At 35.8% G+C, this 14,048-nt stretch overlaps 3 protein-coding genes and 1 non-coding gene across 4 annotated transcripts; 3 read left to right on the top strand and 1 right to left on the bottom strand.

Moving 5' to 3' along the window:
• TRNAR-CCU lies at nucleotides 65-137 on the top strand. Its single transcript has one exon. It is a non-coding gene; the product is annotated as a tRNA-Arg (tRNA).
• LOC18607935 (EKC/KEOPS complex subunit Tprkb) lies at nucleotides 212-1,942 on the top strand. The gene is made up of 6 exons (XM_007042360.2): nucleotides 212-335; nucleotides 777-843; nucleotides 958-1,080; nucleotides 1,171-1,254; nucleotides 1,342-1,428; nucleotides 1,527-1,942. Exons 1-6 carry the CDS (start codon nucleotides 268-270, stop codon nucleotides 1,611-1,613), a joined length of 516 nt encoding a protein of 171 aa, XP_007042422.2. The 5' UTR covers nucleotides 212-267; the 3' UTR covers nucleotides 1,614-1,942.
• Nucleotides 3,321-6,204, top strand: LOC18607936 (protein CYPRO4). The gene is made up of 2 exons (XM_007042362.2): nucleotides 3,321-5,055; nucleotides 5,626-6,204. Exons 1-2 carry the CDS (start codon nucleotides 3,403-3,405, stop codon nucleotides 5,905-5,907), a joined length of 1,935 nt encoding a protein of 644 aa, XP_007042424.2. The 5' UTR covers nucleotides 3,321-3,402; the 3' UTR covers nucleotides 5,908-6,204.
• On the bottom strand, nucleotides 8,870-10,181 carry LOC18607937 (ethylene-responsive transcription factor ERF109). The gene has a single exon (XM_007042363.2). The coding sequence runs from the start codon at nucleotides 10,135-10,137 to the stop codon at nucleotides 9,181-9,183; it is 957 nt and encodes a 318-aa protein (XP_007042425.2). The 5' UTR covers nucleotides 10,138-10,181; the 3' UTR covers nucleotides 8,870-9,180.

The following is a 14,048-nucleotide window of genomic DNA, read 5'->3' on the forward strand; positions in this document are numbered from 1 at the left end:
TGCATCAAACAAATAAGCTTCACATGAATATATAGTAGTTACAGTTACATTATATGCAACCAAAGCGTCTGTAGCTCAGTGGATAGAGCGTCTGTTTCCTAAGCAGAAAGTCGTAGGTTCGACCCCTACCTGACGCGAAATTTCGGCTTATTTTTATTTTTTTGTCTTTTCCGACTAAACGCGCCGTATTTGGTTCATATGCAACCTAAAACCCTAGCGTCCATTACCAAGGCCCTGATTGTTGCTTTGGCAGAGCAGAGAATAGAGATGAAGGTATTTGAAATCAATGGCAACACTCTCTCTCTTGCCCTCTTCACCGACGTCACCAACTCCAAGTACTCTCTCCCTTTCCTTCCTTATCTCAAAGCCAACCGCTTTATTTTATTAGTTTAATGGAAGATTTATGCAGTGGTTTCTATTTGCTGTTATTTTTGTACCATTCTAAATGTTGGACAAACTCTCAAATTTGTTGATAATTTATGCAAACGTGGTATCTTAGGGCTGTTCCAACCAATATGAGGTGTTGGTCTTTAATTCCATTAGCCTGATTAGGGTATTCGAGTTTTTTCACACCCCATGAAGCTCTTTTAGTATGGGATTTCTTGGAAAATAGTACTGGCAACTATTCTTTTATGTGCTAACATTGGGTAATTAACTTGTCAAATTTGATACAAAATGCCTCCAAGAGAAATGAAGAAACATTTTTGTTTTTCTCCAGATAAGAGAAAGAGTTTGTTATATAAACTTAGTTCCTAAATTTGCTTCTCATCTCGCAGGGAACTCCTAGACTCAATGCAAGCTGGGAAACTGGATCCTGAAGTTGCATTTCTTAATGCATCACTTGTATGATCCCTGAGTTCTTATTTCTAGCCAATTCTAATTTTGCTCTAGTTCAATGTCCTGATTTTTTTTTTTCTATAGGTTTTCTGATATCATGTGTATTGATGATTGAGACAGATTCCAGATGTTTTCCCTGTTCTAGCTGCGGCACATAAGACACTTATTGTCAAGTCGCGGGAGTCATTGACTACACGCACACTACATTCTGAACTTGTTTACAATTACTCAGGATCTAAGCATGTAATGTTCTTCAAGCATTTATGACTCTAGTTCATTACCCAATTTTCAGTTTTTGAGATTTAACAACCACGAACACAAAATTTATCTCAGATTACAGAGTCATTGAAAAGATGTGGTATCTCTGACAATTCAAGTTATGTCCTTGCTGCCCGATTTAATGCTTCTCCTGATGAGGTAATACTACATCATCTGCACGTACTGATTTTGTTTTCAAATATATCCCTCCTACAATATGTTAATGATTTATTAGAATCCTGGTAGATGAAAGCTGTGGAGAAGCTTATCAATGGAAAAGAGATTGATTTAGAGGAGTTGGAAGGAAGAGCAGACCAAGCTCAGATACAAAAGGTTTGTGAACTTGATCTCCCGGATTTGTTTCTATTCATCACGTTTATCCTTCTTGTAGCACTCGATGATCAATTGATTATATTCTGGTAATTCTTCAGCACTACAAAATAACTGGCCCAGAGCTAGGGGTATCCACCCTTGCAGATGCCATAACATGTCGAATTGCTGCTCGGGATGCTTTATGAGAACGGTGAAGTTGCTGTCTTATCTTCATCCTTTCGTTGTTTTTCTGGCTTCCTATGCTTCTCTTGTCTTTCAGTAATGAGGATTAGTGTTCTGTAATTACAATGTCGATTCACGAGGCATTGCTTCTTAGGGGATGGAGCGAAAGAAATGGCAACGCCGAAGTATTTGTGGTTAAACAGTTCTGGTTAAAATGCTTGGAAATTTAGATTATGGAATTCTATGTAACGCTAGAGTTCAAACATAAACTGTTATTTTTTGTGCTATGAATCATGCTATGTTGCAGCTTCTTTATATGTAAAAAGTTGTAAGGCGTTGCCCTCAAGTGTTATTTATATGTTTAATGGGGAAGGAAAACCCAAAGCTGTTTTGGACTTTCTTCAAACACGACCCAAACACGTACTAACGGTTGCTTTCTTATAACGCGAGGCAAAGGCGAGCTTTGGCCAACGCGGCGTTTTTGCTTAGCTGCGAAGATTTCGCACCGCGTTATTATCGACGCTGGTAACCGGTAATAGCCGGTGCTTTAGCGAAATCAAGGTAGCATTTTATTTTATCAAGAATAATTAATAATACCCTTTCCAATATCTCTTTAGATGGGCATGGGTCCCTCGATTTTCCCATCTACCCTGGTTTTGAAACTAATTGGAAATGTAAAATAAATTTTAAGATTGCTATTATGTAATACTAGCTACCAATTTCTAAGTCAATGCCTTCTCAAATGAACTCAAAACAAACTAAAATCACCTTACACCTTTTTCCAATTACCATATTGGGATTGAATATAGCACTGCAATGCTTTGGGTATTATCATTGGCCTCCAATTTAGCAAAGAAATATGATGAGTTTGTTGTCTCCATTCACACTTACCAACAGTCTTAAAAGCCATTGTAAAATAATGAATTTATTAAATTATAGAAGAGAACTGCATGTAACAAGATATATGTGAGTGAAATATATTAATAATTAAAAAATTAATTATTATATAAAATAATAAATTTATTAAATTATAAAATAACACGTGAACCGTACATAATAAAATATATGTGAGTAAGATATATTAACAATTAACAAATCTAAAAGTTAATTACCATGTGCTCAAAGAATTAATTGATTAGGAATTAGTTAATTTATTTTTGTTATCTAATGATTAGGTGATGCTTAACAAATGTAAATACACAATTAGAAGCAAGTATATATATAATATATATATATATATATAAATATTATATATATATATAATTATTTAAACAAACTTTATGAATGGCAATACAATTAGTAACTTAATTTTAAAAATTCTCAAATTTGAATATAAAATCAACTTTTTCTCATTTTAAAATTGATACATAATTGCGACGAATTTGATTGAGAAATTTTTTTGAATTCGATCAATTCAAACTCCCATCTTAATTCAATTAAGAAATTCAAACCTTACAAAGATATCGATTATTACGATCATCTCAACTTTCTCATCCAAAAGTTGATACGTAATACACACATCAACATTTCAAATTCTTAGGCAGTCTGCCTCTTCTTTTCTGAGTAATTACTTATCAATTTTTTTAAATAAAAGAGGAATTTAAACAAAAGAAAAGAAAAAGGCACATTAAAGAAGGAAGAAAAGAGGTACTAACTGGTAATAGCCGGTCACCAAAGTGGCAAAGTCTAGTTTATAAAAGCAATAACCGACTACACCATAATCTGAATCGGCAATCATAAGCTCTAACTCCGAAAAATAGTTTGAAATTTTGCTCTTTTCTATCATATCTGCAAATCAATAGAATCTGACAAATGGGCACTTCTCAAAGCCGGGAAGATCGCATCACAGACTCAGAATCCGAAGAAGACTATGAAGAAGAAGAAGAGGAGGAGGAGGAGGAGCAATACGACGACGCTTCAGGCGATCACCAAAACCCTCAATCTTCTTCTTCTACTTCCTCTTCAGGTACTCACAAAAGCATTGACGATATCGATGCTAAACTCAAATCCCTTAAATTGAAATATAATTCTCGTCAACAACAGCCAAATCCTAATCTCAAAAACCCGGTAAAGCTCTATCTTCACATAGGAGGAAACACCCCCAAAGCCAAATGGGTAGTTTCTGATAAACTCACTTCTTACAATTTCATCAAGACATCGAAAATTAACGGTGATGATGATGAGGATCGTGATGAATCAGATGGTGGAGGTGGAAAGGGGGAGTCTTGGTGGGTTTTGAAAGTGGGGTCTAAAGTTAGGGCTAGGGTTTCAACTGAAATGCAATTGAAAATGTTTGGGGATCAAAAAAGAGTTGACTTTGTTGATAAAGCTGTTTGGGCTTTGAAGTTTTTAACTGATGAAGGGTATAGGAATTTTGTGACCCAATTTCAAAATTGTTTGTTTGAGAATGTTTATGGCATGGAAGCTAGTGAGGAGAATAAGGTTAAGGTTTATGGGAAGGAGTTTATGGGGTGGGTTAAACCCGAGGCAGCAGATGATTCGATGTGGGAAGATGCAGAGGATCATAACTTGGATTCAACTCCTGTGAAAGGGAGCCAAGAATTGATGGAGGAGTTTGAGGAGGCGGCAAATGGAGGTGTTCAGAGTTTGGCGTTAGGTGCATTGGATAATAGTTTCTTGGTAAATGATTTGGGTGTTCAGGTTTATAGGAACTTTAACCGTGGGATTCATGGGAAAGGTATTTGTGTTAAGTTTGATGGTGGGAGTTATAGGAGTGGGGTAAATATGGAAAATTCAACCCCGAAAAAGGCACTGCTGATGAGGGCTGAGACAAATATGATGCTTATGAGTCCGGCGAATGAAGGGAAGCCTAATGCTACTGAGCTTAAGCAGGTTGATATAGAGACAGGGAAGATTGTTACAGAATGGAAGTTTGAGAAGGATGGGACTGATATTACGATGAGGGATATTACCAACGATACCAAAGGGTCACAATTGGATCCATCTGAATCAACCTTTTTGGGCTTGGATGATAATAGGTTGTGTCAGTGGGATATGAGAGATAGGAAAGGGATGGTCCAGAATATTGCCACAAGTGGTTCACCTGTATTGCATTGGACACAAGGGCATCAGTTCTCAAGAGGGACGAATTTTCAGTGCTTTGCAAGTACCGGTGATGGATCCATTGTGGTTGGGTCGCTTGATGGGAAGATCAGGTTGTATTCAAAGACCTCAATGAGGCAGGCCAAGACTGCCTTCCCAGGGCTTGGTTCGCCAATTACTCATGTAGATGTTACCTATGACGGGAAGTGGGTGTTGGGCACAACTGATACATATCTGATTCTTATTTGCACTCTTTTTACCGATAAAGATGGAAAGACAAAGACTGGATTTAGTGGTAGAATGGGGAATAGGATTCCGGCACCCAGATTGTTGAAGTTGACTCCTTTGGATTCGCATCTTGCTGGGAACAACAATAAATTTCATGGTGGCCATTTCTCATGGGTAAGATCAAATTACTTTAATACGTGACACATTCCTTTATAAGTTTTCATCTACATTATTATTTTTCAGCCTTTTCTTGTAATCTGCTGAACTGAACTTCCTGTTTTTTTATGTTTGGATTCTTATTTAACTAAACATTACTTTGTTTAATGTGCATATCATTCGATGTCTCATGTATTAGCCTAATAGGTTTATTTAATCTTTCTTTTTATATTTCCTTGATGTCTTAAACCTCACATCATATATTCATTCATGTTTAGCTTGATGTTTTTCTTCAATATGAATGTGCTTCTAAATGCATCATAATTATTGCATTTGTTATTGGCATATTTGTTTTACCTGAAGAGCCTATACACATGTTTGAAAATTGTTAGTTGCTTGGGCCAGGCCAGGCTTTGTGTTTGCTTTAAGTCATATAATGTCATGGTGAATCTTATTAAATAATTTTTCTCCATTCTTAATCATTGACATTGGATAGTTTAAATGTCCATTTGTGTTGCTACATCTTGTCACTCTGATACTACATGACATAAATTACTTTTGGAACTGACTTTCGTGTACTCACTTTAGGTCACCGAGAATGGTAAACAAGAGCGTCACCTAGTTGCAACTGTGGGCAAGTTCAGTGTGGTATGGGATTTCCAGCAAGTGAAGAACAGTGCTCATGAATGCTATCGGAATCAGCAGGGCCTCAAGAGTTGTTATTGCTACAAGATTGTATTGAAGGACGAGTCTATTGTAGAGTCTCGATTCATGCATGACAAGTTTGCTGTTAGTGACTCACCGGAAGCTCCGCTGGTTGTGGCAACTCCCATGAAAGTCAGCTCGATCAGCCTCTCTGGCAGACGATGACATTGCTCAACACCTTTCTTTAGATGCTTGTAATCCCAGCTGTTTGTAGGGTTGCTTCTACGGCATTAATATACTTTGTTTCTGTATCTAAATTTGTTTAATTTTTTCTTCTTTTTTTTCCCCATAGCATACCAAATCTTGGGTTTTTGTATCTATGATTTTCATTCTCTGGTTGATACATTTGCAAATAGTTATAGGCTTTATAGTTGGTGAAAAGAGCTGGGATTGATTGTTCTTGCGCTTGTAAATTATCTTTATGTGAATTTCTTGTTAGTGAAATTTATTTTGCTTGGTTCACCAAAGGCAAGAGAGACGAGGATCCAATCCATTGCCCTGTGATTTGTGCTTGAGGTGCAATTCAGGCCCAAATAACCGGAGATTGGACCCAAACCTTAAGGATTGTGTTGGGCGGAGACCTTTTCCTTTAACGGGTTATTATGGTTCCATTTCCATTGAATTGTGATCAGATTAGATTCGGCATGTTATCTAACGTGACCTACTTGGGCTCCTATTGGGCTAATAGACCTGACTTTTTCCATCCAATTAAAACAAACAGCCGCAGTAAACGAACACCAATAAAGATGGAGGAGGTGAAAATCACGAAAAGCCATTAGACCTAACTTTGATTATTAAAAGTGGGTCTAACATCACATTGATTGATATTTGACAAAGTGAGAAACTAACCTCCCCCTAACCCATTTAGATTTACGCTATGTATGGCTAGTTGGATGGCAGCTGCAAATGCTACACTTACTTATAGTTTTGCAATCTAATTGCAATGTCAAATCAAATCTCAGCCGACATGGGTCGGTTAGTTCTTCAAGAAATGGGGCTCATTTTGAACCCATTTGCTGTCTGCTCCTGCACAGAAATAGTAATCTTCGTCTCAGAGGGAGACCATGAATCATATCAATCCCAAATTCCCAATACCATGATGTTTGAGATTGCGTCTCTGTGTCTTTACGTTTAAATGACTGATGATATAAGACTTTGGTCAGAACAGTAACACTAGGATATTGAAGAACAACTCCTGATTAAAAATATATGAAGTAGATCTTTGTTGTCTCCACGTTGATCACGTGGAAAATTCCATTTGCGGGTAAAGACTATTATTGGATCTGAAGTGGGAGAAGAGAAACGGACCTACGAAAGGGGATTCCTTGGACAGCCAGAAAACGGGCGTGTTTCCTCCACGTGAGCTTGCCCCGTCTTGTTGCTTGGTCTCTTCGTCAAGGGACAATGCTGATGCAATTCAGCACCAAGCCGTCAACTTTCGGCTTTAGCCAAGTATTGAGTCCCCCCGGCCCCTGGGCCATGCGACTTTTTCCGAAATGTACAAATCATAAAATAAAAAAGGAAAAAAAAAAACACTTTACCTAGCTTACCGAGTATGGTAATTCCAACAAAAGTTCAAGATACTCTCGTTCTCGTATCATATTCTCTTTTTTTTTTTTGAAAAAAAAATTATTATTATAAATTATAGTAATTTCGGATGTAACTTTATTTAAATTTTTTGTGATTTTCACGTGATATATTGTATATTTTTTTCTCAATTAATATATTGTGAATAACTTTTAATCTCATAAGGGGTTAGATTGTAAATTTCATTCAATAAAATTACAAAAATATCTTTAAATGTGAACAAATAGATTAATTTTGAATGAAGAATATTTTGATAATTTTATTAGATACAATTAACAGCTTAACTCTTATAAAATAAAAGTTATTCACAAGATGCTAATTGAAAAAAAAATCCACAAAATGCAAATTGAGAAAAAAAAAACATGGTACAATGTGGGAAAAGTTAAAATTATAAGAGGTGTAACTAAAGTTTGTCCTAATGTTTATCCTATTCTTCAGGCGAGACGCTTGGTTTGAAAAAAAATACGTATGTACGAAAATTCAGGATTCATGATAACATAAAGATTAGACCAAGGTAGGAGAGTTTTCGATTTTCTTAAAACGTAAATATGAAACGTTTTTTTAAACATAAATGTGAGTTTTTTGGCGCATTGGACAAACGGAAATTAAAAAGAAATGTATAGCTTCATTTCTTTTTGTCACATTTATCATTTATCATTTATAATTTCTTTTTTTAATTATTATCATCACAATTTAAGATCCAAACCTGTGAAAGTTAAGTCCACAATCACATCATAAGACCAGATGCAAACGATGGCAACGAGTGGGATGAACAACGAAGCGAGTGAAGTAAGCGTGTTGTTGCTCTTTAAAATCAAGTAGAAGTAAGACTCCTCCACTAGCAGGCACCTACTAGCTAGTATTTTTGACTCCGATTGAAATGACTTGAAATATAACCACTTGGCAGGGGTGGGATTCCGCCACTCTCTCTCTCTCTTTTATAAGATTATCTCATAAATATGTAGCAGGACTCTCACCTCATCTCTTTATTTCTTTAGTGCTTATGGTTTCTCTAATCGTAAACCAATTAATCAGCACGTGATGAAATTGGGCACATGTCAAATGTGATCAAAACCGAAAATCTTCTTTATAGTATTATTGTGCTCAATTAGTATATTTTTTTCTTTTTCTACTTTAAAGTATTGGAGTTTGGAACAAGCATTTTGCAGGTGTTGAATTAGAGGGTCCCACTTGCCAAACATTCCCCTTGCACACGTCGAGGTTTTTTAGATCCTCTGACTCATGATTACAGCGCGGTCCCCACCTGGTGGGCAGAAGCGAAACTCCCTGTGCTGCTTTCATCAGGGGAAGCTAAACGTTCCTTTCCTACCCAATCTCATTCGGAGTTTGTGGGTCCCAAGTCAAAGTCTTTGAATTAGTCCTGTGGGTTCTCAGCAGCCAGGATGAACCCAGTACGCCTTTTTCTTTTTTGGGCATTTTGCAGCGTTCTTCCCATAAACATGAAGGTCAAAAAGCGAAAACCATGATAATTTTAGGAAAAAGAAGGAAAAAAAAAAAAAGGAAGAACAAAAGACCCAAATCTTGCAAAGAGATTGTAGTGATTAATAATGAATGATCTACAGCAGAAGTACGTACTAGCTAGCAGACAAAGAGAAGTGACAATTATGCACTAATTTAATTATGGAACATCCTACAAAGTTTTATCACCTTGATTGAAACTCTTTCTTGCAACTAATAAAAAAAGAAAGAGCCAACCGCCCGCAGATAATTTAATAAACCTCCTCTGCAAACAGCGTAACTTCCAGTTCTTTACTGGAAGCCATGAGGAAAGAAATATGTAGAAGATGAAGTTGCCTGCTTACACCAGATTCGTAACTTTTGGCCTCAAACTTAATAACTATTAGCATTCCCGGTAGTCGTAGCAGAATCTGACGAATTATTGTCCCCACCAAAATCAGTCATCGTCATCATCCATTGCTGAATCTCATCTAATTCGCCTATTCCATCCCAAAACTGATCAGTCCCGAACCCCAATTCCGCGTTCCTTTCCAAGCTAATCGCATTTCTCTCACTCTCTTGTTGCACATGTAGCGAGCTACTGTTTCGTTGGTCAAACCCAGCAGCGGTTGTTACTGTTGTTGTGGCTGTTCCTGGTGGTGGTGGTGGAGGTGTTGTTGTTGTTACAGTGCCATTGCTGCTGCTATCAGGAAATGGGAAGTTGAGTTTAGCTCTGGGTCCACGGAAATCAATGGCTGCTTTATCGTAAGCCCGAGCTGCTTCTTCAGCCGTGTTGAAGGTTCCAAGCCATACCCGTGTGGCGCGTCTCGGATCTCGAATCTCCGCGGCCCATTTGCCCCATGGCCTTTGCCTTACGCCCCTGTAGTTTTTCTTTACTCGTTTAGTTTTAGTAGTACTGCCCTTTTTTTCTTCTTGCTGACTTGGCGGGAAAAGATTGCACCCGAGACAACCGTCAAATTTGCACACGTGGCACTTATCCATGACTTCACTCGCTTGGAGTACCATGTTTCCACAATCAACGTTGTACCCAGCAGCAACAGAAGAAGTAGAAGCCCCGGAGGCACCTAAGTGGAAGGGAAAATCAACGGCGGTTCCGGTGAAGGTAGTGGGCGTGGAACCAGTGATGACGTTTTTGAGGGCCGAGACCATGACGGAGAGTTCTTGTTCAGGAGAAAGACGATGATGCGGTGGTGGCGACGGCGACATTGAAGGCGGAGCTGGGCTAAGTCTCTGCCTTTTCATGTACCTCTGCATAAGCGTGGTATCGACTTCTGGTAATTGTTGAGATATATTTTTTAAATTTTCGGACTTCTGACTTGCGCTTCGCATATGAGTTTCCAGATTTCGATTCTCGTCGGACAAGGGAAAAGAGGGTAAAGGGGCATTTTATACGGAGACCTCTAAGGATGCCAACGTGGCATGCCAGCTGCCAACACCGATAACACACGGACACGGGTTATAAGATTTTAAGAGGGGGCACGTGGTATTATTTTATAGGATAGCAAAGGGACAAAGAAAACAAAGTGATCCATTTATTACGTGGCAGATGACGTCATTTATGACAGTGACACAGCAATAAATATACACGCGGGATTTTGGACGGTTCAAAATGGAAACACAAGTGTGGTCTCAGATAAAATGTTTCTGCAAATGGGTGAACACACTGACAAAAATTCCAGTGTGGATCAGAGGCTAAGAAGTTTCGCTCAACCAAAGCCTCGTGAAAAGGACTTCCTCCTTTATTTTTCTGTACTTTTCATTTCATTTCATTGTTTGACCCAGTAAATATTCAACCACAAACAAAAGTCTAATCTTCCAAAAATAAAAATTTTAATTTTATATTTTAATATTTCAATAACTTTCATTTATCTATTTAGTATCAAACGATATCATTTAAATTTCAAATAATTACTCTAAAAGATATTATCAATTACTAAAAAATATATTTATTTTTAATGAAAATTAATAATTAATTTTTATTAACATAATACTCAAATAAGTCTCTAAACTATTTTAAAAAATTCAAATAAACTCTTTATTTTTTTATAGCCAAAAGACCTATCTAGTTTATATACTTTTCAATTTTATCCAATTTAATCCTTGAACTTAAAATGGAAACAATTTAGTAATTTGATTTTAAGAATTTCTTCAATTTAGTTTCTTTTTCTAACGGCATTCAATTTTACCATTAAAAAATGATTAAGTCAACACTAATGTGATATATTTTGATTACGTGATATTAAGATGATGACGTGGCATGTCGCATGGCACTAATGTGATGACGTGATAATGTCACGTGATACTAATGTGATGACGTGATACTGTCACGTGGTACTAATGTGATGATGTGGCAATGTTGGTGTGATATTGACATGTTAGCATGTCAGTGCCACATGACAGATAAAAAAAATTTTCAAAAGAAAAATTCTGTCACATTATAGGTACTAAATTGAATAAAAATATATAACATAGAGACTAAATTAAATAAAATTCAGATGTTGAGGAACTGAATTGAGAAAAATATTTAAAATACTTTGGTTTAAATCAATCAAAGTACATAGATTAATTTGGTTTAAAATAAAAGTATAACGATTTATTTGATTCAAAATAAAACTAAAAGAGCTTGATTAAAAATAATAAAAATATAAAGATTTATTTAAATTTTTTTGAATAATTTAAAAGCCTTTTTGAATATTATGTCAATTTTATTTATCTTTTTTATATGCCTTTACAAAAATGTTATGTTCTTCTCTTTTTATTTATATGTTTATACATGAAACTATCTAACAATGTTACCAGTCGTATCTTTCTTTTTTTCAAACAAAGAAATTGAAGTATTTATATTTAATTTTGTATTCGTAGCACATCTCCTTATGAGCTAGTCTGTATCAGGAACGATGTTAAGCCAATGTGTAACCTTTCCTGAAGAATAATTTTTCAGAACGGTCCCCATTAAGGTCATATAAATTCACTTTTGAGACATTGACTTTTCATTATTTTTGTCTTAAAATACATGTCTCTGAAAACAAAAATTCCGTATGTTTTAGATAATTTTTGTCACACCTCAAATTTACAGTTTAACTTATAATTCAAGGTGTGAACATCTTAACATATATTCAGGTCACAACTTATCCAAATAGTTTAAAATAAATGATTTAATGTATCAACTTAATGTTAAAAGTATCTTTTCATACGTTCACATGGTTTATACATCATTTTCGTATATAAACACAAGGTTAAATTTCAAAGTTACAAGAACTACTCTAAATACCAAGAAATTCCTTTTCAAATTTAATATCATTTTCTTGCAAACCCTTGTTGAACACTCAAACTTGCATCCAAATCAATGTTAAACTTAATCTAAAAAAATAAAATAAAATTTGGTAAACCACAACGCCTAACAAGTAGACTAACCATTGTTAAGAAAATGACATCCAAATACCAAGAGGAAACAAAAGAGATCGAATTGAGACATTTCTAATTATTTTTAAATATGGTATTTTAAAAATTTTAAACAAGTCTTATCGAATTGTTTAGAGAGTAACTCTCATAAGTAAAGTTTTTTTTAACTTATGAAATCATAACTTTAAAACAAATGTAGGATGCAAAATATATATATATATATATTTAAAAAAATATTAATTTTTAGAATAAATGTTAATGTAATTCCTGTTCTCAAAAAGTTTATGAATAGATCTCAAAGTGGTATTGGTTTATATAAAACAGATTTTTATACAAATAATTTTTATCATAGCATGATTTTTAAATTAAAAAACAAATAGAATTATTTTAAAATATCCAACATATACAAAGATCATTTTACATGATACTTTCTCTTAATATAAATTTTCAAGTAATTGGTACATGTGAAAATTAGGGTAAAAATTAAAAAGTCCAACTTCCAATCCTTATGGATTTAGGAAATAGAAAACTCTTTTGCATTAATGTCCATTTTAATTTTGGGGAAGCATTTAAACTTCACTGACAACTCTAGCTCATGCAATTACAACTAAGACTTTCTCAAACTGTTTTAGTTTGGCAGTTTGTTGTCAGTTTCATGACAGCTACCATTTCTATGGCGCCGACCCCGTGCTCTTTCCGTCGCGAGCTTGAAGAGCCCAGACAAAGAAACAAGGACGTTACTTGACAGCGGAGAAACAGCTAGCCGGCAACTGTAAGGATATGTACGATGGACCAAAGTTGAAAGAGACTAAAGCATCCCTCTTGCTTTGACTAATTCAAAATAGTAGTAATAAAGAAATACAAGGCGTTGACCATTCTGATTTTACGAGTCAAATTCTGGAGCGTCTGTTGAGAGACTGAATGTAGGCGCAAAAAGTGAAACCCAAGGCGCCACATCGCAGATGGCAGCTGTTTCTATGATACAGCCGGAACCATAGCGAACAGGTCAACCGGGGCAGTGAAAGCGATGCTTTGAATTTGGACGGTGAGGCCTTAAACAGGAGACGCAACGCTGCGTTTAGAACATGCAAGAGGATTAGATCGTGGCAGCTGGGGTTTTGTTTTTATTTGAGGTTGTTAACATGAGAAAAACAATTAAAATCAAATTAAATAAAATTAAATATGGTTTGACCGAATAAACTATGGTTTCATGATCTTAGGATAAGTACGTAGACATATTTGAATATATCATAGAGTAGGTTCACATTACTAAGTCCTAGGGCAGATAACCTTATTTTGTATAGTTCTTGATCATAATTAAATGTTAGTATTTTACTAATTATTTCAATGGTGATTTCTTTCCAACATTGGAAAGTTTCTTTTTCTCCTGTGTCTTTGTGAAGTGATTGTTTTCCACCAAAAGATCGCCATCAGGCTTCAACTGTTTATAAGATAAAAATGACGTTGTGCTGGAAAGAATTACCAAAAATCGAAGAATAGTCCTCTTTTAACAAAACAGTAATCGGGTCTGCCGAGATCCCACTTTCCACACCTATATGATTCAAGGTACATGCTCATTTATTGTTGTCCCCTCCTCCACTACACCCATATTACACTTTAATTTTGTGGTGTGATTCCATGTCCTTATTCCTAAAACGAAACAACAACAACCACAGCAAAAATGTCATTTCGTGTCGGGAAGGTATCCACAAACAAAAGTTGCATCCAACCCAACAATCGAATTGCAGGCAATGCTCCCTCGAGAAGAAGCCACAGTGTTGGAGAAATTTCATCGAAGCAATGCGGCATGTGCCCAGACAAGAAATTTTTGTCATAGA

Source organism: Theobroma cacao, chromosome 2 (genome assembly GCF_000208745.1).
Source record: "Theobroma cacao cultivar B97-61/B2 chromosome 2, Criollo_cocoa_genome_V2, whole genome shotgun sequence".
NCBI classification, from domain to species: domain Eukaryota; kingdom Viridiplantae; phylum Streptophyta; class Magnoliopsida; order Malvales; family Malvaceae; genus Theobroma; species Theobroma cacao.

Coding starts and splice junctions, on each gene's coding strand:
- LOC18607935 (XM_007042360.2), top strand. CDS start 268: ATGAAGGTATTTGAAATCAATGGCAACACTCTCTCTCTTGCCCTCTTC. Junction 336..776: donor ACCGACGTCACCAACTCCAA/GTACTCTCTCCC, acceptor CTCATCTCGCAG/GGAACTCCTAGACTCAATGC. Junction 1,429..1,526: donor ACCAAGCTCAGATACAAAAG/GTTTGTGAACTT, acceptor GTAATTCTTCAG/CACTACAAAATAACTGGCCC.
- LOC18607936 (XM_007042362.2), top strand. CDS start 3,403: ATGGGCACTTCTCAAAGCCGGGAAGATCGCATCACAGACTCAGAATCC. Junction 5,056..5,625: donor ATGGTGGCCATTTCTCATGG/GTAAGATCAAAT, acceptor TACTCACTTTAG/GTCACCGAGAATGGTAAACA.
- LOC18607937 (XM_007042363.2), bottom strand. CDS start 10,137: ATGCGAAGCGCAAGTCAGAAGTCCGAAAATTTAAAAAATATATCTCAA.